The following is a 27,419-nucleotide window of genomic DNA, read 5'->3' as shown; positions in this document are numbered from 1 at the left end:
GAGGGGGCCTGGGGCACACGGCAAGGAGACACCTTTCACTGGTTATCCTTCGATACCTTTGGAATCACGAATTCTATCACCTGCTAAAAAAACTGCAAGGACGAAAAGATAGGACTTCTACACATGAGGACAGACAGCCTCCCGTGAAGACGTGCTTCCTCTTTTACCATCTCTTTCTCCAAGTGGCCCTGAGCCAGAGCTACAGGACAACCCCCATCCTGTGGGAGGGTGGCCCTTGCTATGCAGTTGCCCCCTACCACCCTCACCTCTTTCCTCGGCCTTCTCTTCCTTCAAGGTGGTGGGAGGCCACCTCCCACAAGGAGCCCGCCCAGAAACACGGGAATGCCAGCCTCACTCACCGTCCTGGCAACATGGCCCTGTGGTTAAGAGCGGCATCTGGAGTCTGGAAGGCCCGAGTCCCCGTCCTGGCGCTGCTGGTTTGCAGCCCGTCTCCCACCTCACCAGCAGTTGCCAGGACCCCCTAAGGAAGTGAGGGAAGGCACCTCCACAGGAAAGCACCATCTGTGTAGAGATCACCGAGCCCCCCTCCCCAGGGAGCAATGCTCCTACGGACCGGCGTGTCTCCCTCGCAGCCCCCTCGCAGGATGCCCGGCAGACAGCAGGCTCTCAGTGGAGAGAAAGACATGAGTGGGAGCAGGCAGAGCTCCTGCCTGTCACCAAGCCAAGGAAGCTGAAGAAAGGCAAGAAATCCATCCCAGGTCGAGGTAGGAGGTGTCTGCCTTCCGGGGCCTTCCAGGGCTTCTCAAATGGTGTCTGTCCGACCAGATGTCAGCCGGGCCTATTTCTAGCAACGAACAGCCAAGATCTCGCCTAGATAATTTGCTTTGTAAAAATACAAAGTCAGCCAGCCTCGTTAACGGGAATCTCCAGGAAGGCTCTTATTTACAGAACAAATCAGTCTAAAGGCAAAGCTGGCAAGACCTCTGTGTTCATCTAACTCACCCCCAGGTTTTACGGATGGAAGGAGGGGGGTAGAGAGGGGTAGAAACTTGCCCCAAGCCCCATGGCCAGAGCTCTGAGTCCTCAGAGGAAAGGTCAGGGGCCCAGAACGAGGGACCATCGATCAAGTCAGGCTAGAACAGGCTGCAGAGAACACACCACCTCAACCTCAGTGACTCAGGACAGACTTGCTCCGCACACCAACATCCATGCGGGACTGGCTGCAAGTCTGCTGCTCGGTCGTCTTCACGCCGGGACCCGGGTGCACGGACTGGGCTCCACCTGCAGCACAGCCGCCGCAGGGAGGGAGAGAGCAAGTGAGTCCGCCTCGGGACACACTCTGCCTCTACCTGCCGAGCACACGTGTACGAGGGTGCACCGTCCCACCGCGGGGGGGGGGGGGCAGGCTTTTTGGCGGGAGACCTTCACTCCAGCAGAAATGCTCAGCTGAATAACTGCTGGTGTCAGGACAAAAAGACAGAAATGTTCAGATGTACAAGGCGTTCTGAAAACCAAAAAAAGTCAGGCCTACTCCACACGAAAGTAAATCAAAATAAGGACCTCAGGAGCAGGTGTGTAAGAAATAGTAGGAGTAATGCTGGTGCATTATGCACCATTTATGCAAAAATGTTTCCCGGTAACATGACTAAAGTTTAATGTCACCATTCTAAAACTCTTGAGATAGATGCTGATATGAAAAAAGTTTGAATTCTGAACTGGATTCTAGAGGATTCTAACAAAACCCAGGAGACAGAGAAAGTGTGTGCATTCACACTTGTAGGAAGAAAGGCAAAAATCTTTCTGCTGAGTCTCCCTTTTGGGGGGAAAGGAGGACTTAACTATGTGATATTAAGAGAAATACAAATTCAAAGTTACTGGCGAATAACTGATATCCACTGATAACAAAGAAATAAGACGTTAAGTGCTAAATTTAGGGGGTGGCTCAGTCAGTTAAGCATCTGTCTTAGGCTCAGGTTATGATCCCAGGGGCCTGGGATCAAGCCCCATATTGGGCTCCCTGCTCAGTGGGAGCCTGCTTCTCCCTCTCTCTCTGCCCTCCCCCTCCCTCACTCCCTGCTTGTGCTCTGCCCTCTCTCATGCTCTTGCTCAAATAAATCTTTTAAAAAATAAAAGCTAAAATCATTACAAGGAAAAATTCTGATCAAGCAAATGAGAAAAGCAAAAACAAAAACTACCCAAAACCAAAACATAACAGAAAAATGAACTACATGGCAAATAACATCACAACAGTGACCACAACGAACAAGCCACATTCACCTGACCTCTTAGATTTCACTAAAAGAAAATTTTAAAAACTTCTAGCAGTGTGCTGTTTATAAGCCACCCACCCACCTCATTAAGTTAAGTGACAGAAAAAAATATAAAATTTAAAACAAAAAGCACCAGACAGAACACCAACGATGAGAAAATATCACCCATGGGCTTCTTTCAGAAGTTTCCACCTAAGAAGAACAGGAAAACGTTGATAATACCGGAATCTTTTAATGCACTTTTCTTGGAAATGGAAAGTACAGACCCCCCCCAAAAAAAAAAAAAGTGAAGGGAGGGGGCAAGAACGAAAAACTAGATATGAATAATTTACAAGCTCAATTTAATATAGTACATAAAACTTTATAACAAACCAACAACATGCATTATTTTTTCCAAATGTCGGTAGAACATTCACCATGATTGCCTCTCAAAAAAATCATGCTAAAGGTCATCTGGAAAAATAAATGTGCAAAAGAACCTAGAGCTTTTTGAATACGGACAAACAAAGGTCAACCTAAGGCCGTCAGTACTGGTGTGATGCTGATCAGTGGGACAGTCTGGTACCCAACAAGGCAGCCACCTGTGGCTGAGCACCTGAGCCGTGGTTAGTCGGGAAAGACAGGCTGGAAATGTGAAATATACACACAGGATTCCCAAGACTTACTATGAAAATACTATACAATCTCATTGATATTTCCAATGTGCATGACATGTTGAAATGTTGGGCTAAACAAACTATTCAAATTAGTCACACCTGGTTTTTTCCTTCCTAATGAGGCTCCTAGAAAATTTTAAATTACACACACGTGGCTCACACGTTTCTACTGGACAGTGCTGGTCCAGAAACCATCCAGATGTTCTCTTAGCTGTCCATATCCCTGACGACCTTTCCCAGTGGAGATTTTTTTCCTTTCTAGATCATCAAAGATCAAAAACGTTCACTCTGGCCTACATGCTACCTCTTCTTCTTGGCTTTATTTGCATTTCTCCAATTTTAATTTCTTATAGAAGCAAAATGATTGATCACCTTCTGCCATGGTGTTTTTCCCATTCTCAGTTTAAGACTGTTTTGCGGGCTGATGACTTAACGACTGTAGCCTCTACTTGGGGATGCGGAACGAAGTGTGATCAGTTCTCACGTTGCTCCGGAGGAGCTGCGGTCGAGACCTGCCTTGGGACAACAGCCTGGCTTTGAGGGTCCAACTGCAAACCACTCTCTGAAGTCACCATCTATTTCCAGGGTCAGTCGCTGCCTCCCTGGGGTTTCATGAGGACCAAGTATCTCCCGCAAAACAGCACACTGACACAGTAAGTTCCCCATCACCCCGGCTCATCTTGACTTATCTCAAGCCCGTGATGGTTAAGGGGCATGCGCGAGGCTGTACAAGGCGTAGCAGTAACCCCGGCCCCAGCCTCCAGGCTGACACCCTGCTGGGAGCAGCCACACGTGGCAGGGCCCCGAGGACTGGGGTGAGAAACAGTTGAAATAAACACCTGTAGTGAGAACAGGCTGGAAGCTCCAGCCTCCCGCGCCCAGCTCTCCACCTGTCTCCCCCATACCCTGGGCAGGTGACCAAGTCTCCCTCCAGCACCATGAGTTTTCAGTCATACTTAAGCTGTCCCCTGGATGGCCCGGTTAACTCGGAGCACATGTCTGAAATATACTGGCCAAAGGACTGGTGTCCAGAATGGGGGAGCCGGGACCTCCATAAATCTACTCCTCTGTAAGATGACCAACAAAATGGTCAAAATCAACTTTTTCCCAACTCCGGAATCTGAGAAGGGTTAACTCAAAGAGTACATGCCCTTCACCAACCTCCAAACTTACTTTACTCCCATATACCAAAGCCTTCTTAAATGGACCCAGCCCTCGGGCTGAGACTGTAAGCCCTGAGCAGCCCACCTCCTCATCCCCACTACCTATCTGCCCCAATCCTGGGGGCCTTGTCCAAGGAATCCTGACCCATCACTTGTCACCCCAGGAGTTGTCTCACTGGGAGCCCTTATCTTGTCTGGACCACCCCATCCCCCACCAGGCACCAGAATTCTGGGGCTCCCTCCATTAAAACCTCTCAATAGCTCCCAAAGGCCAAATCTGCACACCAGGCTTTGCGACTCTCCTCAAACTAGCTTGAAGGCTCCCACACCCCCTTGTCTGCTCCAGTGATGCAGAGTTTACAGAAAAAGCTGAGACTGGGTGTAACCCAAGCTGGCCAATGTCACAGCCCATTACTGCTGGGGCTTAGGTCATCCTGCAGCTATGATCGCATGAGAGCTCGCCTTGGGCCAAACTCTAATGGAGCACACTCCCATGATTTTACTTCATCGCCCTGAGGTTGAGGTTAGTCCCATGAGCTGATCCTACAGATGAGGGTAAGCAAGCACTCATTACCTACAGCTAGGGGAGTGGCTGCAGCTCTGTGGGAGGATTCCCTCAGGGTGAAGGGTCCTCAGTCCGTCAAGCATCAGACCCTGGATTTCCACTCAGGTCATGATCTCAGGGTCTTGAGACTGAGATCGAGCTCCATGTTGGGCTCAGTGGGGCGTCCACTTCAGATTCTTTCTCTTTCTCCCTCTTCCTCTGCCCCTCCCTCCTACGTATACACGCTCTCTGTAAAATAAATAAATATATAAAAAATCAAACGTCATTCTGCTCTCCCCATGTAGGCATATATTGTTCCTACCGCTGCAACCGATGACGTAACTTCAAAGATCTATTGAGAATGCCCAAAGAATTGTGGAAACCAGTGCTTTAAACTCAGGCCTGGCTATCTGAGACACTCACCAGGGAAAGCCAGAGGAAGCTTGGCTGCCACCTTGAGGGGCAAGGAGAGGGGAAAATGGAAATTTCTGGCTAACTGGTCTTCCCAGAGCCCTGGGGCTCCTTTAGAGGGGCCCCTCCAGCCCACCACTCACCACCACCTCCTCACTCCCCACCCCAACCCTCTCACCCTGGAAGAAATGGACTCAAAGCTACAGTGTATACAGTTCAAGATTTATATAAGTTACTTTCTTACGTCGGCACAATGCTGAAGCCAGTCTAAAAAAAGAAACACACCACAGGAAGGTAATTCAAATGAGTTGATTTTTTTTTTTTTTTAACAAATTTGTACAGGGAAAAAAAAAAAAATCCCCGCTCACAATCTATACCCTACAGTCGCCCTGTCCAGTATGCGGGAAGCCACAGGAGGAGCCCGCAGGGGTAGCTGTGCGCTGCAGAAGTTACTTCTGCTCACAGATGATGTGGGGTGTGGAAAAATCTTTAGTTCCCTTTGTTCTCCAGTGTATCTTATACAAAATATTACATTTTTTAAACATATATTTACAGAGTTTGCACAAATAGAAAATGGTTACAAATTACAACCAGGCTTGGCAAGATAACCGTTCCCCTCCCCCACCGACCAAGGCCGAAGGTCTAACTGCTTCATATTTACATATGCATTAAAAAGTCCGCCTTCCTAGAGACCCAGATGAAGTTTATAAAAACTGGTTAAACATCATAAATTCATTGACATAAGCTGTACAAGTAATCAATACCAATTAGTGATTTCATGTCTTGCTCCCTGAAGAAAGATTTTGAAGGAAAAGAAACCCTCAGGCAACACATCCCTTGGCCCATCTGCTGCAGGTGGTCTGGCTCTGAGTGAGGGGAGGAGGTGGGAAGGAAGAAGGGGACAGAGGTGGTGGAGGACAACCTGGTTCAGACAGTTTTACTTTCACTCTTTTTTTTTTTTTTTTTTTTTAAAGGCTTGGAACCAGGCTAAACTGACTGGCTTGTTATACACCATCCTATGGCTTTGAAGGAACCCATGGTTCCTTCCTTGTCTCAGAGAGGAGACTTCTCAACATGACAACAGTGTGGGGAAAAAAAAAAAAGACGACTTTCTGGGGAAGATAACGTTTGTTATTCTGATGTAACGTCTTTGCCTCAGCGCCAAGCCCAATTTCAACAGTGCAAAAAGACTCCAGAAGCGTCTGTGGGGGACGGGGGTCAGAGGCTCGCGTAGTAGCTGTCTACCCACTGAGCAAGTCCTCGCTCCACCAGCGACCGGTTTATCAACACCGCCTAGAAAACAAAGTTCCCTTGAGAGCTTTGCCCACTGCATCTCAGGGCCAGCTGTCAGGCCAACTCGGGTTCCCCCCCTCTCGGTCCCAGGTGACCACGGCATGCTGAAGGTAGGAGAGAAGTAGGGGGTGGGGGACAGGACTCTTCCAGGCCAATGCGGGCACTGACTGAATGTTCTGTCAGCATGAGGGCAGGCTGCTCAATACACTAAAGAAATCTAAGTGTTAACACCATGAAATGGGGTGGAAAAAAACCCAGTGGACACAAGGTCCAGGAAGGTCCTACGTCCAGGAAGGACCGCCGACATTTTGCGGTGGGGCCTGTCCTGTGCACTGCGGGAGCTTTCGCGCCCCTCCCCAGCCTCTACCTGCCAGATGCCGCTAGCATCGCCACCCCCAACTGGGGCAACCAAGAACCATCTCCGGACATTGCTGAACGGGGGGGCCACTGGTCTACAGTCACATCCTCTGAGGAGCTCAAGAGGAGACAACGGCAGATTCAGCTCCAAGCCCAGCCATGACCGCTGGCCAATAACTCAAAGGGAAGAGCAGAACTTACTTCATTTCCAACCACACTCCACAGCTGAATCAGAGGAAGGCCAGTGGGACTGTAACTTGTCACCTAGAAAAACAACAGAAGAAAACGAGCCTGTTGACAAGCCACCCCACGCACCCCTCCTTAAAGAATGCTGGCCAACCCAGGGCCCAAGCCACAAAGGAGTAAGGAATTCAAAGGTCAGTTCGCAAGAACGCAAGGTCCTTGGAAGAGAGGCCGGCAGGCGCGGCACAGAAGGCAGGCGGGGGCTCGTCAGACAGACCCCGGCCCGCGGCCCGCCGCCCACGCCCGCACCTGAGCCAGCAGCGCCGTGTTTCCGGTCATCTCGCTCATGGCTGCGTCCGCTTCAGGTGAAAAGTGGTCATCATCTTCGAAAGGCAAAAGAAAAGAAGCATTTAGGCTTTCCCGGAGGCAACGCATCCTTGTCGCTCCCACAGCTTCCGGGGCTTCTCGGGGCGGATGCCTGCGACTGCCAGGCTCCGCAGAACGTCACCGGGAAGCCCCCTGCGGCAGCACGGAGGCCAGGCCTCCGCGGGGCTGCGAGCGGACACGCTCACGGCTCTCTGCTGCGTGCGGCCTGCAGTGCGACAGAAACGCTGCCTTCAAGGGGAAGGCTCCCGCCGCCGCCGCCGAATTTGGGCGCTGACCGGGCTGAACCTTCCCGCAGCGAGGCCGCGGCCGCGACCAGGGCGGGCGGGCGAGCGCAGCGTGGGCGGGGAGGGCGCGGCGCCAGAGGCGGAAGGACGGAGACGCAGGGTCGGGAAGGCCGGCCGCACGGACGCAGGAGCGCGCGCTTCAGCCGGGCTTGCGCAGAGCGCGGGGACGCACGGAAACGGAGCGGGGGCCGCGCAAGAGCAATAAGGGAAAACAGAAGCAGGCGTCGGCCCAGCGCGCAGGCCGCCAGGGCTGCAGCCAGCCTGCAGGGCTTCTGGGCCCTTCCCGGATGCAGACCAGAGTGTGGCACGACCCGACTATCACCTACAAATACAAATTCCCTGGTATCGGCAGCTGCGACTTGACCACCGTCCACATGCCAGCTCCTGGGTTTATGGGATTCCCTCGGCCACCCTGAAGGACAGGCGGGGGCTCGTACTGCCCCATTTTCCAGAGGGTTTAAAAAACTGGTGAGGCTGACTCTCTTGCCCAGGATCACCATGTCCCCCTTCCGTCTGGGGACAGGGTCAGTCTAGGATACCACACAGGTGAGTGTCCACACGGTCCCCACGGTGCCTGGGAGCTGAGGCCCAGCTGAGCAATGCTACACGCCTCCACACCTACCCTCGACCACGGAGGGATACTAGGACCCTGGGTCTCAGCTACATTCTGGAAAGTGCCTATGTTAGAAACCTCTCAAAGTTGGCAGCCTGGGTAAAGTCCAGAACGGTGGTCCATGGGCCAGCAGCACTGGCATCACCTGAGTCTTTGTTAGAGAGGCACGTCCTCAGGCCTCAGCCTAGACCTATCCAATCCAAAACAGAGGCAGCAAGCTGTGTTAGCCTAAGACCTCCGGGCACAAACGAGGCTCTCAGAGAGAAAGACCTACTCTCAACGACTGTGCCCACCACATCAGGGGCCCCATCTGTTACCTGACAAGGGCATCACGCTGTCCAGAAGGACCTCTGCTCCCTGGAACGGCAGAGTCACAAAGTCAGATCTAGAAAGGCAAAGAAGGAGCACTGTTTATGAACCTGAAGGCTGACACCACCTCAGGCCAATACTTACTTCGTGCGTTAGCCCTGTGAGACCTCAGCAAACCCAAGACAAAGCCAGGCGAGGCATATACGACGGGCAGCAAGCTGCAGCTCCCAGCATGCCTGAATGCAGGCTTCCCCCTGCAGCAGCCTGACCTCAGAGGGACTGCTGGCGTCAAGCTCCCAGAGAGAAGCCTGCTTCACGTCTGCCCTAGGATACTTGGGGGACCTCTGCGACAAGACAGTCCTTTCTAGCTGAGGCGAGCATGCAGTCTGTTTCTAGCACTCTGCCAAACCAGAGTAGGCAGCAGGAGAAAGACTCAACCTAGGTCCCAGGCTTGGCAGAACTGAGCCAGCTCTGCAGAAATCCCACATCCCAACACCCGGGGCATGTGCATGTCTGAGGAGTGTGGACCCACCGGATCTGCCGGAGCACGTCCACTTTCACTCTCTTATATCCACCATAGTCCACGTAGCGGATCTCCACTTCATTGCTTTCCTCATAGGAGGCCACCACTTGGGCTCGCCACCAGGCACCATCCACGCCGGGGGCAGCACAGATGACTGTTACTGCAGGTCAGGAAGAGAGTGTGTGGATACTCCTGGCATGGTGCAGGGCACCAAGGGTCACCCACCTCCCCACGTTACTTCTCAGGGCCCTGTGTCTCCACAGGGCTGGGGAATAGCCAGGAGTCTCCAAAGCTTCCCTGAAGTCCGAGACTGGCCAAGGGAAAGACCTGCACGTGGGAAATCTGGCCTCCCATGTATGCCACCCAAAAAGCTCTCCAGACCAAAAAGCGTTCTTCCAGATCCATTTATTCTGAAACCCACTAAAGCCTGAGATGGACAAGGATTGACCAGAAGGAAACAAGTAAAATCCAAAACTCAGGGAATGGGGATTTATATTCTTAAGGGAAAGTCTCAGAAAGAATCAAGAACCTCCAAGTGCAGCAGATCTTGTTGGCCTGGTATCTGGAGCCTGTTCTGGCCTGTGGAGACTCAGAAGTCGATCAGAAGAGGACCCCCAGGCTTAAGCCCACCTCTTCTCGCCTTTGCTTCAGGAAGGTGTCCCAGGCAGCCAAGGCCAGGGAGCAAGTGCACCAGCAGTGCACCAACCCCACCCTGCGGCAGCTGGGCCAGGACAGGTGGAACTACAGGGTGAGGGCCTGCACACACAGCTGACCACATTAGGTCCTCGCCTTGACCCTTAAAGGGAACCCCTGGTACAGTCACCTATTAGACCCCAGTTTGGTCTTCACTGATGGATCAAAGCAACGTTAAGAGACTCTGACGACAATTAAATCCTTATTTCTGCTACAGGTAGCTTCAAAGTTTCCCTTAAAGCCTTAAAACCCCAACAGAGTGGTCCAGGTTAGGAGTCCCTAGATTAGGGTGGGTGAAGAGATGTTCTGACACGGGATTCTTGCAACAAGGGCAATAAGAATATAGTGCCCAAGCACAGACTCAGGAGCACAACTGCGTTTAGACCCCAGTTCTCGCTCAGGTATCCCCTGGGCCAGCGACCTGACTCAGAGCCTGTTTTCTCACCTGTCACATGGAGGGGAGACACCCCACGGCAGGGGGTCTATTGCTCTCAGGGAGCTTCTCCGAGAACCGTCATCTGGATCAGGGACTTTACATATAACACACATACAATCCAACCCTGATTCCTCAAACAAGTGGGCATCGCCCCATTCAACTGATACATGGCAAAGCTGGGATCTGAACTCATGTGTCAAAGATCTACTCCAATCCCATGGGACTCTGTCAGCCAGTGGGAAGACCATTTCCATTGGGATAGCTGAGAAACTCAGCCCAGGAGTGACTCCACACTGACGGCAAGACTCAGGGATGCCGTTCCCGTGAAGGATCCCAGAACAGCCTCCTCCTGGGTCAAGACCAAGGGCAGAACAGGCCACCCCCAGAACTCCTCCCCCTGGCCTGGCCAGAGCCCAAGGCTCCCCAGCTGACCCCAGGGCAGCACTTACTTTCCACTGGGGTGGGCAAGGTGGGGATTCCGGGCTGAGAGTAACACAGGTACATCTGCTGGTCCAGGCTGCGCAGTGCGTGGAAGGTAGGGTGCGTGTGCTGCTGCACGAACAAGTGCCCGGCGTTGACCTGGTTGACCACGATCACCTCCACGGTGACGCCATCGGGCAGCATGAGCTGTAGGGAAGGGAAAGGAGCAGCAGGCACTGCAGCAATCCTTCTCATGTTTGAGATAAGCCCTGAGGCCCCAGGGCAAGCCTCTGAACTGGCACATCTCTGAGAAGGGCATCGCAGCCCAAAGCAACATGGCACCCAAATGGCAGAAGCCCAAGGACAACTACTTCAACCATGGAAAGTGTGGCACCTGTGGCCCCTGTCCTGCAATGCCAAGAGTGACCTCTAGAGGAGGCCTCGTCCCAGGGCTGGGCAGGGGCCTTTCTTGAGGAGTCTAACACCCAGGGAAGGCAAGGGAATGAAGGGCCCGGAGAACAAGCCACCAGAGAATAAGAGGTGGGCAGGCCCCAGGCCCGTCAGCCAGCAACCTGGGCCCTGCAGCTGAGCCCAGGAGCTCCAAGTCCCACAGGGTCCCTCTACTTTGCTTTCCTGCCAGCGAGAATCCAACAGTCTGAGGCATTCTGTCTCCTGCTCTCTGCACTCCACAGACCTCCTCCAACTCATTCCCACTCTGGATTTGGAATGTAGGTTTGCTCAGTGGCCAGGCCCTACATTAAAGGCCCTAGTAGAGGCCAAGACTGCTCTCAAAAAGACTTGTCCCTAGGGCGCCTGGGTGGCTCAGCTGGTTAAGCATGTGCTTTCAGCTCAGGTCATGATCCCAGGGTCCTGCGATCAACTCCCACTTCAGGCTCCCTGCTCGGCGGGGAGTCTGCTTCTCCCTCCCCCTCTATTCCTCCTGCTTGTGCTCTCTAGTCTCTCTCTCTGTGTCAAATAAATAAATATAATCTTAAAAAAAAAAAAAAAAGAAAAGGAAAAAAAGACTTGTCCCTAGACACTAGTTTTCCCAATGCCAAGTTACAGGCAACCCTAGGTGCTCTGGACACAGGAAGATGTTGAGACCACCTTCCAGTCAGTTGGCAGGGCCTCTGGCTAAGAGTCCTGACCTCCACCCCTCCCCCCAGTACAGCTGTTTGAAAGGCACCTGGGATCTCCTCACCAGCTCCACCAAGCCACACAGAGAACAAGGGAAGGAAGCCATCCCAGCTGCTCAATTATTTACAATTAAAGAGTGGGTCTGGTCCAAGCCTGCTGGGGAAAAAATGCTAGGATTCAGAAGTAAAGCATGGAGTGGGGTTCAGCCCACTCCCCAATATCCACAGGAAAGTAACAGGACACCCATCCCTCCCCCCACGGCACGAGTGTCTTTGGAGATACAGAACCAAGAAGTCACACCCCCCCAAACACACACCAGGAGACAATTTTCCTGAAGCAGCACATTCAGCCTGTGTGTGAAGTGCTGTTGTCATCTTAGCCTACAGAGCCCTACAATTCTTCCACGAGGGACAGAAGGCTCAAAGAGAGCTAGCGGCATGCTGCAGGATCTCGAGTGATAGGCCCCAGAGACCTCACAGCCCCCAGCACACAAAGGCCCCAAGATGTCAGCTTTCCCTCCTGCCAAACTCCAGGAGCAACCTCCAAAGAGCCACCTGGCTCCCAGGGCCGGGTGGGGAGGATTTCTTTTCCTTTATAACCTAGGTACCTCCTGTGAGAAGGGGAAGGGAATCCTTCACTAGGGCCACCACTAGACCCCACTCAACTAGGAGTAAGGAACATAAGAACCCACTCCAAGCCCATCCAGACCCACAACAGTGGGTCCCACCCAGGCCTCAGAGGTCTTAGGCTGGGACTCTGGACACATCACCAGCTTTGAAGGGACCCAAGCCAGTCTGGGTGCACCCAGTCTCCTGGACAGACTATAATCCTTTCTAGGCAAATGTCTTGAAAACACAAAAGGTGCCAGGGCAGCAGAGCCCGAGAACAGTCCTTCCAAGTGGGGACAGAGGCATGTCTGGCTTTGTACCAGCACTTCAGCCCCAGAGCCCGGCGGCAGAGAACACAAGCTAGAAGCAGAACCAAACCGACCAGAGGAGGCCAGAGGTGAGAGGTCACAGGCATCAACGAGCACAGTCTTGGGAGTTTCTTATTTGGGAAAGGCTGGAGTGAAAGGGAGACAAGAAGGTCTTATCTGGTCCCCTAGGTGCATGCTCACCCAGGAAGTCATTGGAAGAGAAGGCAGTGCCAGGGATGGCAGTGGGGGAGCGTAGATATTGGTGAGGTTCAGTTCTTTGAACTTCTTCCCAATCAAGTTCAGTGCCTTGTCTACATGATGCTGAGAACCTAAATGGGGGTAGAGGCAGGAGAGTCACAGTGGGTATGACAAACAGGAAAACCAAACGCATGTATATACCCCACTCCACAAGAGTTTTCCTAGCGTTCAAGTATGTCTTTAAGGTGCCAGAAAGCTAAGTTTCGCCTTAAGAAGAAAGGCATCTAAAGAGGCCTGCAACCCACTGACCTTTCTAATGGTACCCCTGCCGCTGTGTCCATGCTTTGAACACAATAGGAGGTTAGCAGATGGGAAAGGCCCAGCCCTGCCCGACCAGAGGAGAATCACGCTCTGCTCTGTGAGGGAGCCGTGTGAGGCAGTGGGCACCATAAACCCAGCCCCCCCCCCCCCCAGCCTGCCGTCTGAGTGCCCATGCCTCTCCTGGCCAGAAGACCTGGGGGAGGGTGCTGAGGCTCCTTCAGGGAGCTGAACTGGAGAGGAGGGCCGAAGGAAGACTCCCCGCCCATGTTCCCTTCACCCAGGATGAGCAGGGTTTTCTATTCAGAGACTTGGATTCCAAAAGGGGAATAATTGGGACTCAAATGCTTTACATTTCAGGGAAGACAATGAAACCCGGGCCAGCAGCTGCCACTGACCTTCTATGTGGCAGATCTGGATGTTCTGGGTGTAAGGCAGGGTTGAGATGTAGATCTTGGCACCAGACGTTTGCTTCAGAAAACTCACATACCTCCCCTGCTTGCCAATGAGCCGACCAACTAAGTGCTGAGACAGAAAGAGACCATTGGAGGAGTTAATGGGAAACCAATTCCCTACGTTCCCAAAGACCTACCTTCGTTTTACGCAAGGTCAAGCTCAAACACATCATTAACTGTGAACATGCCAGCACTCATTTGCCAGGCACTGTTGTGAGCACTTAGCTCTGAACCAGATACCTTTATCACCATTTTACAGATGAGGTTAACAAGCTGAAAGAGGCAAAGTAACTCACCCAACATCACACAGCTACTAAGTGGCTGAACTACACAGTCCGGCTCTGGACTCAGCAGTTCCCATTTCTTCCCTGACAACCTGGCCCACATCCAGAAAGCTGCAAAGCCAGCGTCTTCTCCTCCCAAATCTATACTAGGAGAGGTTTTGCCAGCCACAAGGGTCGATTTATCACTCCTCAGACCTCTTCAAGTCTATCCAGTTTTGAAGATAAAGAGGCTCCATTTGAGAACCCTTGCACTTCTGTTGCCAACTGATAGCAGCCCGGAGCCTTCGGAGCACAAGGCTTGCAGAAGCGCCCAGCGTGCCGAGAGCTTAAGGCAGACAGGAGCAGCCCGACTTAGCCATGATGTAAGTAAGACAAGCTCTGAGACAATCCCAAATGACCCCACCCCAGCAGAGCCACCAGGGACACGGTTACGCTGTACCCAGAGCTGCCTGCCCGTGCCCTCTGCAACCATGAAGGAGAAGAGGGCACGGTGGCTCTCAGGGTCACGGGGGGAGAAAACACCTAGGGAGCCAGCACCCCGGGGTCAAAGCAGCCCGCCTGACCCACAGTTCAAACCAAGCCAAGTCTCCACAGCGGCAGGGAGCTAAGTGCCCAGGAGAATTCAGTTGGCCAATTATTTATGAGCCCCAGCGAGAAACATCAAGATCAAGCTAATAAAATTGTTGAGTTAGATAGCAAAAAGCTCAAAACCACTCAGTAGCCTGGATTGGAGGACTGGTGGAGTAAACTGACATTCACACAAGGAATAATGCAGTTAAAATCATATTTTCAAAGAATAACACAGGAAAATTGAATTGTTAAATATTTAAAAGCATTAATTAAAGCAACATAATCTCAGTTTTGTTTAAAAACCACAGGGTGCAAGACGAGAAGGAAATACACGTCCTCACAGTCACTCCCGGGGGGTGAGTTTAGAGCAGCTTGTTATTTTCTTCATACATGTCTATACTTTTCAAGCTCTCTGAAATATGGATTTATGCTGTGCTCAATTATCAAATACACTTCGCATTGGGGAGCTCTGAGCAGAGCACAGTGAAGGAACTCCTGCCTGGCCCATGCCCTCAGTCTGGTGTTTGCTAGCATCTCCAAACAGATCAGAGCTCCAGCACACACAAGGAAGCCCCAGGGGGAGAATGAGTGAGTTTGAAGGAGATGAGAACAGGTCCCTCCTGAGGGCAGCTGAGGGGACTCCACGACATCGCAGGAAGCTCTGGGCCCTGGCAGAGTGTGGCCCTCCCTTTCCCATCAGCCTCTGGCTTGCTCAGGGGCTGTTCTGAGTTTACTGTCCCTCCCCCCTAAGCCCAATGACCCTGGGCCTGAGGGAACGTGGAGCTTGCAGCCCTTACCTTTGGCACCTCAATCTCCCAGATGATGAGGTCAACCTTCTTAGGACTGGAGCCTGCTTGGGCGTTCTGGAAACTGTCAGTCTTCCTGGGGCCACAGCAGCCGTCCACTGAATCCATGCTGTTCCCGTCCGAGCCTGCAGGGGAGGAAGCAGCATGCACAGACACACAGACGCCAGCTAAGAGCAGTCAGTAACGCAGAACTTCCAAATCCACATTCCCAGGAGGCCCCCGCCCCACACCCCCTCCTCAAGCTTGGCAGGTGACTGTCAACCCGAAGTCTACAAGGCTTAGAACAACCCCAATGAAAGGAGGACTGGGGGTGTAGATACACCTAATTTTAGCCTGTCACTCACATCCCCACTTGCTGAACTGGCAGCCACGCCCAGCCACAGCTGCTGGAGCAGAGACAAGTGGTGAGCTGGGAAGGGGAGCCCACGGGGTGGGGGGGAGCGGGCCAAAAGGTCCACATGGTCCCCGGAGCCTGCTCTCAGGGCAGGCCTCCACAGAGACCGACCAGTCACAACTGGCCCACACCCTTCCAACCACGTCAGCCACTCGGACCAAGGGACTCTAGTGCCCCAAGGCCCCGGGCCCGGGCTCATTGGTGAACATCAGTCAAGCAGAGCTAGAACAGGCCTCCCTTGCTGGCTCGTCTGAGGGCCCCATTCTTATCCTGCCCCGGGGCCCTACTGGACGTAGATGAAGGGAGGAGGCCCTCCTCTCCCTCTGCTTAGGCCTGACTTGTGAACCCTGAATGCTCTTCCGGCTCATGGCGGGTCTTCACCCCTTGGTCAAAGACTGGGCTGAAGCTCATGCCCCAGACAACAGGGCAGGAAGCAGGGCCCTGGCATCAGCGTGGGTCTGCTCCACTCCCGCTCTAGAGTGTGCCAGAGCGGCTATCCCGGAAAAACACGGTCCAGACCAGCTTAAGAGGAAGGATTCGGCTTAAATACGGACAACTTAACTGCCAGAAATAGATCGCTCCTGAGATTCTACTAATTAGGTTATTATCCACATGATTTCTCCAAACCCTGGACATAATCCTTTCCAAGCATTGCATGTACTATCTGGATGCAGAGTAAGGCTTCAATGAGATTCCGTCCCCAGCTAAGGACGAGTCACCTTCAAAGTGACCTTGTCCCTCAACATCAGGGGCCTCAGCCTCTCCTGAACAGAACAGGACTGGCCAATATGGGTCACCCCAGGCACACCCAGAGGTGGCTCAGACCCCACGGGACACTAGCAGGCTGCGTTCACAGGCCAGCTTCCTCAGCTGGTGGTCCCCAGGCTCCCCAGGTTTCAACTTCCTCACGCAAGGGCAGGGCTGTGCGCGCTCGGGTGTGGATGACCGGGAGGAAGGAGCCTGTGCTCTGCACGCCGGAGTGCCAAAAGAATGGCACTCCAGCCTCCAATCTGCTGTCCCTGTACCTCCAACCGACCGTCAGCCTGCTCTCCCGCGAGGCCTCAGCGCCAGGCCTTCACCACACCCGAGGAGCTGCCACAATCCACCTGCAGGTGGCAGGACACGGCTGACGGGCTGAACTCAGCTGACGGCCAGCCGATAAAGGGAAACTCCTTCATTCTTAGAAAGATTTTTGTTTACCATTTAAAGATCTTTAAAAAAACCAAAAAAACAAAAACAAAAAACCCTAACATCCCTGAAATTCAGATGCATCTTATAGTCTCTGGCCTTCTACAACCACGGTCACAATGATGAGCTTTGTTTCATTTAGAGGTACAGAAATCAGTGGTGTCTAAATTCATTAGCCATCTCAGAGGTGACAAATGTGGTGTGGGATACACACCAGATGCGGCTGGAAGGAGTGACATTCCCCCTAAAGACTCCCGACCTTCCTGGAGCGGAGACAGTGGGGCACGGCTCCAGGACAAGCAAGTCAGAGACCCCACAGGGAATTCATGGCCTCTTTGCGGGAGATAACTAACTGAAAATACCCCAGGGTGGCTGCGAAACCAGGGTCAGGAGCTGCTGACCTGTATGTGAGCGATCTGAACTGTCTATGCTGGGGTCAGCACTCGAAAACCCCAGTGGACACTTCGTGACCAAAGTGCCCCTCTTTCCCGGGGACGGAACTGCAGCTGCACAGAAAGTAAATGGCGGAGGCTCTCTGCGGAGGAATAGTGGCGACAACAAGGCAGGAGAGCGAGAGCCTCCCTCAAGTGTCAAGGCTGTGGCCGCTCTCTGGGCACTTACCCGGTAAGAGCTTCTGGAGAAGGAAGGCAGGTGAAGACATGGGAACAAGCACATGATTAAAAGGAAATAAACCATTGAAAAAAAAAGTTCACACCCATTCCTGGTACTTGGGAATTAAAGCTAAGGAAGCCTCTCCATTACAAAAACCTTTAAAAGGTCAGGTTTAAGAGAGAGAAAGAGGCACAGGGAGGTTCATCACCAAACCCAACATGGACTCCTTCGGGAGGACTGGGGAGGGTCCCTGGCTGCTAAACCAAGTTACAGCTCCCGTGGCTTTGGGGGTTCAGGAGAGCCTAACTTCTCAGTGACCCACCAGCGCTACGCTGGGCCTCGACATTCCGCAGGCCAGCTGGGACACGGAGCTGAAGAGCATTACTACTGCAGAAGGAGAGGCAGACCGGCAGCCTTTGCCTGCCGAACAATGGGAGAATCCCCACCCCGTCCCTCCAAGCGAGGAACATCCAAGACCCTCCTACCTCCCGAATGATCTGCTTCTGCATCCACGGTCCATCCATCCTCATTCCCCAAGTCTGATAGCTCCCCCTTCAGCACCCCGTTGCTGAAGGGCACAGTACTTTCCGGCAGCGGCGAGGAGATGGCCTTGCTCCTGGGGCTTGAGTTGGTGTCTGTACACGAGTCTTCCAGCCCCGAAGTGCTGATGGAATCTGAGCACGGCTCAGAGGCCACCGAAGGGACATCCCGGCTGTAGTCAGAAGTGCAGGGGGTGCATCCGGCCTTTTCTGCCAGGACACTGGCTTCATCTAACGACCCTCCCTGGGGGGCGGCGGGCGGCGGGCAGGGGGCCAGGGAGATGTGGTGTGCGGAGTTCTTTGGCTTCCTGTCCTTGCTGGGGCTGGACAGAGGGCTGCTCAGGCAGCTCCTGTAGGTCTTTGGTGGTGGCAGGTCGTCTGCGGGCAGGTCCGGCAAGCGGAGGGCAGCGTCTGCGCCGGAGGCCGCCTCTGGCTCCACGGTGGCCGGTGCGGGCTCCCCAGCATCTCGCCCCGGGGCCGTCTTCTGGCAGACTGGCACACAGCTCTCCTCCTTCTGCCCTGGGAGCTGACCGGCTGAGGCCTGGTACACCCGATCTGCAATCCTGCCCATGGTGGTGGCCAGCACCTCTTCAGTTGCCTCCAAGATCACTCTGGAGATGATCTGATAAGCAGCCTGCTCGATCTTCTCATTCTGCTCTGCAGCCTCGTCTTGGCCCGGCTCCCCTGTGCAGTCTGCGTCGCGGGCTCTGCCACGGACCCGTGGCACCAGCCGCTCCTCGTCCTCCATCAGCTCCGTGTGAGCCGATTCGATGAGGCTGCTCAGCAGCTTCCCCACGGCATCCTCCTTCGCCTGCGTGGGGCTGTCCTTCCCCTTCTCTCCCGCTCCTCCCGAGGGAGCGGGACTGGGCACCTCGCTGATTGCCGGTTCAGAGTCGTGCTCCTGGGACAACACACCCTCCTCCAGCACGCTTTCTCCTGACAGCGCATCACCGGTGCCTTCGGCCCCACCCGTCTCTCTCGGCTTCTCTTGGGGGGCCGCAGCCTGGCCCTGCCAGCCCCGACCTCCTGTTGCACCAAAGGGGGGCTCTTGCTTGCACACCTCGGCTGCCTCGTGGGGGAAAGGAACACTCTTCGGGGTCGGAAGGGGACACTCCAGGGGAACGGACCTGACTTCATCACGCGTCAGGGCTAGTTCCACCTTTGCGCTGTCATCTCTGCGTGTTCCTGGCCGGAGTCTCGGGTCGGTGGTGTTGGGAAGGCTGCCTGAGGACTCGGACCTGCGACAGGTTAGATGTGGCCGCAGCAAGGCTGGGGGCTCCGCGGGAGGCTTGCTCCCAGTAGAGGGCTCCTTCTCGGCCGGCAGTACAAGGCTGGGCGTCGTGGACACTACTCCAGGACAGGGGTCCGCCCTGGGGCGTGGCTCTTTGATGGCTCGGCCAGCCCTCAGCTCCACAGCCTCCACCTGTCTGTCCTGGCTGCTGACATGCTTTTTACGAGAGAAAAACCACCACCAGCCGAGGACTGCCAGCATTCCAGGCAATGCCAAGGGGAAAAGGGAACGGAACTGGATGGCCATCCTGGAGGCCTGAAGAAATTATACCTGGAGAGGAGGAGGAGAGAGGGATGCTATGAGAGCCAAGCAGAGGGGTCCTGATGCCACTGCAAAGAAAGACAACCTGCTGTCTCCCCCCTTCCCTGCCCCTTATGTAAGGGGCATCCCTCCCCCTTCTTGTACCCACAGCATGATCCACTGGAGGCGGGTGGGCAGGGAGACATACGCCCTTCTGCTTCCTCATCCGCGCACACTCCCTTGAAACAAGATGAGCCTTCTCTTGGACCCAAATCCCTTCCTTCACTTCTCAATGCCAAATTCCATCCTCCCCCCAAGGGGATAGTGTGTTGTGTTTTTTAGTTCTCTAAACTCCCAGAACACTTATCTATTCAGGTGACATTGCAGTATTTATTTATTTATTTATTTTTTGAAAGAGAGTGCGCAGAGGAAGAGGCAGAGGGAGAGAGAACCTCAAGCAGACTCCCTGCTGAGTGCAGAGCCCGAGGTGGGGCTCGATCTCACGACCCTGAGAGTTCACAACCTGAGCCAAAATCAAGTCGGACGCTTATCCTACTGAACCACCCAGGCTCCCCGACATTGGAGTATTTTTAAAGACCCGTGAAACCACATGTATGTATGTCCCTCACATTACCCACAAAATCATAACTCAATGAAACAGTGATGCAGCAAGAAAGCACTGGAATAAAGGATGAGTAATATTTCAAAAGGATGAGGGGGAGGCTCCAGGGTGAGAGACTGCAGAACATATAGTGGCATGGAGCTACAGGTCATGCTTGAAGAATCAAGTTGTTTAGTGGACCCAATGAGGGTCTGGGGCCTCACCGTGGAGTCTGGACTTTATCCTGTAGGCAACAGAGAACCAAACTGTGTTCCCAGGTGATCCTGGGAGTAGGAGGAACAGCAATTGGAGGGACAGGAACCTGGACACCTAAATCAATTGGATCTGGGCCAGGAGAAATGATCAAGGGCCAGGAGAAGGCAGCAGACACATAAAGGAGATGAAGATGGAGGTTCCTTTCCTCATAAGAGGGGACACAGCTCATAAAGGAGGGTTGGTACGAGGATTAGTTGAGATATGTATTAAGTGCTAAGCTGGGTTAGCTCTCTTTAGAGGTTTGTGACAGACTTATTTTAGAATGCTTATAATTCAGTACCTCCCATGCCAGTAAATTTTATTCTGTCTGCAAATATCACAAGCCTTCTTAAAACCAAAAATCCTCCGCCGATATGGTGAATTATACCTTAATTTGGGTTTGTGCCCTAGTGTGCTTTATTTGGATTTGCGCCTCCACTGGGAACCACCGCTCTAGGACTCTGCTTCTCAAAGAGTGGTCTATGGACCAGAAGCACTGAGCATCACCTGGGAACCTGCTAGAAATACAGCCCCAGGCCAGACCTAATAAATCACAAACTGCATTTTAACAAGACCCCGAGGGGATTCACAAACACATTACAGTGAAGAACACTCGGAAACATGTTCTGCCCCAAAGTGAGGGGGTGGGGAAAGCCATAAACCTTCTTGCTAATATTTGGAAGTGAATCTGTGGGATTGGAAAATATCGAGCAGAGCTAAGCAGTGGCCAGACTCAGAAGATCCTACCAACCCCTCTAGGCAGAAAGTTCGATGATGCTTCTCCTAACTTTAGATTCAAACACAGAACCTCACTAGATGCTCTCCCTCGTGTCACTTAATCCTCAACCACCTGGTCTGGAATGTATTGCCATCATCAAGGTTAAAACAGCTCAAGGTTGGCAAGGCGGCTGGGTGGCTCAGTTGGTTAAGCGTTTCACTCAATCTCGGCTCAGCTCTCAATCTCAGGGTTCTGAGCTCAAGCCCCGAGCTGGGCTCCATATGCTGGGTGTGGAGCCTGCTTAATTAAAAAAAAAAGAAAGAAAGAAAATAGTTCAAGGTCAGGACAGCTGGCTGGCTCTGTCAGTGGCACATGCAACTCCGGATCTTGGGGTCATGAGTCTGAACCCCACATTGGGTGTAGATATTACTTAAATAAAAACTTAAAAGAATTTAAAAAAAAAAAAAAAAAAAAAAAAAAGCAAGCTCAAGGTCATACAGCCAAGGACTAGAACTCGGGTTCTAGCCCACATTAAGTCTGGACCGCACTAACGTGTCTGAGGAAATGAGGCAGCATATGGACCAAGGAAAGGGGAAGTTCATATTGCTCCTAAAACGTTGTAACCTATGACCTAAAAACCCCACAGCAGCAATCTTATCTTAAAAAAAAAAAAAATGAAAACAACTCTGTACAGGCGAAGGTCTATATAAAGGCTCACTGGGGCATCACTGAAACAAAATTCTGGGGCATCACTGCTAAATACACTGCAGAATTCATCGAGAAGTAGGCTGATCTCATGTACGGACGTGGAAAAACTGCCACGACGCAGAAAACAGACGTAGACCCCATACGTGGAATGTGTACGTCCACATAATCCTAATGAAAAACCAGGAAGGACACACGCCAAGCCTTCGGGTTGTAGGACAGGAGACCGTTTTGCACATTGATCTCGTATCCTACAACCTTACTGACCTCACTTACTAGCTCCAGTAGTTTTTTTCCTCATCTGCTAATATAGGATAAAAATCTCTTCCTTTTGGGGAGAGAGAATTAAAGTCTCTCAGCGGTTCTCCAACTCAGTGGCGTGTTAGCGTCACTTGGGAAGCTTTTAAAATCCCAAGGCCAAGGTGGCACCCAAATCAATTCGATCAGAATCTCTGAGAGTGAGACCAAAGCACCAGGTTTTTTGGTTTGTTTGGTTGGGGTGGGGGCAGAGGGTGGTTATTTAAAATTTTTTCTGGGGCGCCTGGGTAGCGCAGTCGTTAGGCGGCTGCCTTCGGCTCAGGGCGTGATCCTGGCGTTCCAGGATCGAGTCCCACATCGGGCTCCTCCGGTGGGAGCCTGCTTCTTCCTCTCCCACTCCCCCTGCTTGTGTTCCCTCTCTCGCTGGCTGTCTCTCTCTGTCAGAATAAATAAATAAAATCTTTAAAAATAATAATAATAAAATAAAATAAAATAAAATTTTTCTAAGTAATCTCTATACCCAGCGTTGGGCTTCAACTCACAACCCGGAGACCAAGAGTCGCACATCCCACTGACTGAGCCAGCCAGGTGCCCCTAACCCAGGTGACTCCAGTGTACATGCAAGTTGGAGAATCACTTTCCTGGAACATTGTGCACACCCCCGAAGAAGTGGTAGACTACATTAGGGTATTTGCTTTGTAGTCAGTGTCTTCCACATAAAAATAAAATCTGAGAAGGAATAGAGGCTTTGGGGGAAGGGTGCTCTCAGGCTAAGGTGGCAGGCCTGTGACATGGCCTACTGTCACATCAGTCCTACCCGACAGGTGACCTGCAACAGTAGGTGTGGCTGGGGTCTCACCCTGGCTTCTCCTCTTGCCAGTCAATTTAGGTTCTGATTCCTTACTAACTAGACAATCTCATTTCAGCAGATTTAGTTATGATTGCCATGGTCTTCTACCGATTCTCTGATCTGAGAAACAAGATTCCATGGAATGGGGCAGAGAGGAAGATAAAGAATCCTCAGGCTTAACAATGCACAGAGGGCAGTCTCCTGTTTTACACACCAAGGGCCCAAGGCCAAACTCAAGCTGAGGTGTCTAAAGAGGGAGCTGCTACCCAAGATACAAACTGCCCCTCAAACAGCTGGGAGAAGCCCCCACCCCTCTGGTACGAGAAACAGATCCTAAGGGTCCAGCAGGTGACCCCCGCTTCGCCTCTGGAGATTCCAGGAACGGGCTATATAAGGCAGAGGCCCACACTCAAGCAGACAGTCCTGGCCTGGCTTAGGTCCTGCACCCTCGCTGATCCACACCACAGCCCACACCCTGGCCCCCGCATCACTGTCCCCCAGCCCCCTCTTCACCTCCCAGCCCCAGTTCACACTGCGCGCAGAACTAGTCACCTGGGGACACAACACTGCTCTGCGGCTTGCCTGGATACCTCCACCACTCACCCACTGAACCCTCCCACCTGCCCACTTGTTCCCCAGAGATGGAGGCTCTGAGCCCTCAAACCCACCCTCCACAGCCCTCTACAGACAGTCCGCTGCAGCTACGTGGCCATTTCAGCTCAGGAAACCGCTTCTGCACCACTTCCAAGCCAGATGCCTTCTACTGTTGTGGCACGAGGGCCCTGACAAGGTGTGTTAACACGGGTACCAGCCAACGGCGTCAGCCAACACAAAGATTACTGAATGCCCCACCTGGATCCCCAGTGCCCACCACTGCCCCCTCGGACTAGAGCTGGAGAGCCAGGAGACAGGACCCCTGCTCCTCCAGGGAAAGCCCTTTTCTCCATGAAGACCTCCAGGCACAGGAACTGCCCAACTGAAGAGCTCCTGCAATTTGAGAAAAGAGGTGTGAGATCCCCAGCTAGGAGAAGGCGTGCTTTGTTTTCTTCGTCGCTACCTGGGGACTGTGATTAGAGATATTAGCCATCTCCACCAAGAACAGAGCCAAGAACCCCAGGATCAGTAGCCACCCCACCCAAAGGAGACTCGCTGGGTCTCACTGAAGGCACTGCTCAGGGAGTGCCAGGTGACTGAAGCCCCCCACTGTACCCCCAGTCATGAGACGTCCCTCACTTCCTCAGCCCTTCACTTCCAAGGGTCTTACTGGAGCCAATCTCACCTCAAACAGACTTCTTGTGGATCAGCAGGGTGCCATCCTCCCTGCTTTACCTGGTCTGATAGGCCCAGACAGGTGCTGCAAGAGGCCCCAAGTTTCTCTGAATTCTCAGGCAGGGCCGCCTTCACCCGTGCACACACACGTAGGCCCACATGCACACATGTGCACACTTCAGCCTACCTTCCTCCTCTGGGAACAGACTCTTGAGGTGTTCTCTTTGCCCTGGTTTTTGGGTTTTTGTTTTCTGTAAAAAACCTGAACTACAAGATATAAGTGGCATTTAACACCGTTGGTCTAAAAGCCTTCACACTCACAAGCTAATTGAAGGCAGCCACCTCCCCCAGGGCCTCCCCCTCCCGAGGCCCCAGACACTCAGGCAAGCCAGAGAAAAGCCTTGCAGAAGGATGCAGAGCCCTGCCTGAGGGCTGGTGGGGAGGAGACGTGGCTATTTTGAATCTGCTGGAATTAAATAGCTGCCTGCTTATTTTTAGCAGGTCCATTTGCCCGGGACTAGATGCACGCTGGCTGGCTGCCCGGTGGTCACACACAGCCCAAGGCAGGCACGTGCCGCGGCCCCACAAAGCCTTAGGTTCACCTGCGCTGTCCGGGTTCTGAAAGGATTCCTTTCCTTTCTCCCAGAGGAACCTGTGACTTCTTAGAAACGTTTACCTCTGGAAAAGTAATGGCCTCACTCCCAGCACCGATGACCAACCCAGTTACTGCAGTCTAGAGCCTTCTGCTAAACAAGAAAACAAATTTCTGGGAACAGTACAAACAGTGTTGGTCCCAGTGACTAAGCCCATTTGGCTGCAGTTATTGTGGAAAAAAAAAAGAGCTGCATGTAATTAATTGATGGGAAAGTTGATCATAAAAACAAGCACTTAGGAGCCAAGTGGCTATCAAGTCCAGTGTGGACTCGGGCCTGGTCACTGAAGTCACATCCACTCAGCATTCTGAATGGACTTTTCTAGTACACACTCCCCCCAGCGGAAATGGAATATTTCCATTACTCTAGAGTTATGTGTTCGTATTACCAAAGACTGTCCCCAGGTGTTTGAGACACTCCATCTCTAGAATGCTCAGCCCACTAAGTTGTTGCTGAGGGGCTTCTCCCCTTGAAGGGGGTCTTCAATGTGCTGCCACCACATTCAGAGAACAGCAGAGGCTGTGGGCCAGGTCAAGGTCCCGACCCGGTCCCCCTCCCCCTTTCCCATTCCACCCCCACCAGTCCACTGGAGGACTTGTGCAAAACCACAAGAGGGCCTCTGGGTTTCTACAGGATGCGTTTACCTGATTCCTCATCAGGTGGAGGCTACACACATACACTCACTCATGTGATAATTCACACATAAATATGGTTAAGCTGCTGCAAGAAAAAGGTTCTGTCCACCAGAAGCTCACAGTGCATGCTGAAGAATCTGTGTCTCTCACACCTGCACCAAGCTGAGCCCAATTTCAGAAGCAGGCAAACAGAACCCAAAGAAGACGGTCTCAAAGGCAGCCAGAATTTGCCTAGGTTGCAATGGTGGGTTAATGACATAAATGTAAGGTTCTAAACCCAAGATGCCTTTGGGGGTGGAAGGGAGCAGCAGTCGCAAAGCAGAGCAGAACAAGTCCTGGGAGCCAAGGCTGAAGAGCTGGTAGGGGGCCAGACAAAAGCAGTTTGACCTTTCCTGCCAAGGCAATGGGAACAAGTGGCAGCGGCTGAAACACGGCCAAAGCAGAGCAGGTCACAAGAGGCAAAGGCCCGGGTGATCTCTAAGTGGCAACTACAGTCCAATACTGGCGGCTACTTACTCACTTGAAATGTGACGAGTGTAACTGAGAAACTGAATTTTAAATTTTATTTACTATTAATTTAAATTTAAACAGCCACATATAGCTCGTGGCTCCCTACAAGACAGAGCAGTCCCAGAGGGTGTTCCCAGCAGACCAGAAACAGACACAAGAGCTGGACAGATGCCCTGACAGCCAAAGCCCACCTTGCCGAGTGGTGTCTGGTGCTGCCACTGAGGGTGGAGAACGATGGTACGGTGGGCCACTCACCCTCCGCAGCATGGCTGGGGCCCAGGAATCAGAGTGCCGGAGCCATGCCTCAGGGATGTAGGTCTCAGCCCAGCCTTGATGTTCAAGCAGTTGTTACCTTCATCCGTAGGGGGCCTGTGTGGGCTGTGACTCATGCTGGCACCCTAAAGATTCCGCATTAGCTCACAGTGGGGCTGTGAGGTCCTGGCCCATACTGTCCCCCACACCCTTCATTGTGATGGCCCCACAGAGCAGTCAGGTGAGGCACCGTGGCCGGCCCAGCCCCACTCCCTGTTCCCGGTGTATCAGCTGTCCAAAAGTCACAGAACACTTCCCGGGCTGCTCTCCAGGAAACTGGAGGCTTAACCCAGTACCGTCTGGGTGGGAGCACCTACTCAGTGAAGCCTTCTCCAGCCAAAAATGGAGACCCAGAGCCCAATCCTAGGAGCTCCAGGTAAGAAGAGCCAGGAGCAAAAAAATCTCCTCTCTGGACATGCTCTCAAATTAAGAGCTGTTTCTCCTCTATTTCGATTACAAATTAAACTAACTCCCAGTTTGGAAAACTTGGTAAAAAAGGGAACCCCACACAAAGGTGACATGCCCAGTCTTCCTTGCTCTGCTGACCAAACACCTGGCAGGTCCAGTCTCATTAGGTTTCAAATGATAAAAGTGGGGGGTGGGGGGAATCAGCATTTTCTACAAAGGTCTTCCCACTGCTTCATCTGGGGGGGTAGGAATGTGGTTTTCAAAAACTTTAATAACAACCATGGCACATCTGTCCTGTCCCTTACCCCCTTACCCCCTGCTCTTGGCAACCAAATCGCTTTACCAGTAAATTCTGACAGATTTCTGAGGATAGTGATAAAGCAGGTGGCAGGGAAGTGTTCCTAGGTACACAGAGTTCCTGCCCATGACCACAGAACACTACCCAAGACTGCCCAAAAGATAGGAAGTTGTGCTCTGACAACAAGCATACCAAAAAAAGCTAATGAAGATGACACATGCCTTCAGAAGGAATCAGAAAAGATGGTGTGAGGCAAGCAGCCCATCACACCACCACCTCAGGTGGGCAGAGCAACAGGTGAGACACCGATTTTCAAACGGCAGACAGCAGAATACGACCAACTCAGAAATCACATAGAGGCCTAAGGTCGTTCCTACCCAACACTATTTATGGGCACCTACAGGGTACAAAGCACAGCAGAACACGGAAATGAAACAGACAGAACGTACTTTCGAGGCACTTTCAAATCTCACAGTTTCTTTTGGGGCAACCCCCC

The 27,419-nt window shown here is 52.6% G+C and overlaps 1 protein-coding gene across 2 annotated transcripts in view; it reads right to left on the bottom strand.

The window, feature by feature from the left end:
• Nucleotides 1-2,555: 2,555 nt before the first annotated feature.
• The window catches only part of AKAP1 (A-kinase anchoring protein 1), a 35,997-nt gene continuing 11,133 nt past the window's right edge, over nucleotides 2,556-27,419 (bottom strand). For both annotated transcript variants that reach the window (XM_044390755.3, XM_026517408.4), the window contains exons 2-11: nucleotides 17,867-19,481; nucleotides 15,179-15,312; nucleotides 13,471-13,597; nucleotides 12,758-12,885; nucleotides 10,533-10,710; nucleotides 8,964-9,114; nucleotides 8,440-8,507; nucleotides 7,148-7,221; nucleotides 6,857-6,919; nucleotides 2,556-6,298 (exon numbers count right to left, since the gene is read on the bottom strand). In XM_044390755.3, coding sequence (XP_044246690.2) covers nucleotides 6,224-6,298; nucleotides 6,857-6,919; nucleotides 7,148-7,221; nucleotides 8,440-8,507; nucleotides 8,964-9,114; nucleotides 10,533-10,710; nucleotides 12,758-12,885; nucleotides 13,471-13,597; nucleotides 15,179-15,312; nucleotides 17,867-19,457 — 2,589 coding nt within the window. In that variant the 5' untranslated portion in view covers nucleotides 19,458-19,481 and the 3' untranslated portion in view covers nucleotides 2,556-6,223. The remainder of the gene's footprint in view (nucleotides 6,299-6,856; nucleotides 6,920-7,147; nucleotides 7,222-8,439; nucleotides 8,508-8,963; nucleotides 9,115-10,532; nucleotides 10,711-12,757; nucleotides 12,886-13,470; nucleotides 13,598-15,178; nucleotides 15,313-17,866; nucleotides 19,482-27,419) is intronic.

This window comes from Ursus arctos, unplaced genomic scaffold, assembly GCF_023065955.2.
Source record: "Ursus arctos isolate Adak ecotype North America unplaced genomic scaffold, UrsArc2.0 scaffold_24, whole genome shotgun sequence".
In the NCBI taxonomy this organism is placed as follows: domain Eukaryota; kingdom Metazoa; phylum Chordata; class Mammalia; order Carnivora; family Ursidae; genus Ursus; species Ursus arctos.
Note: the sequence above shows the minus strand (reverse complement) of the source record. Positions and strands in the feature narration are given on the sequence as shown.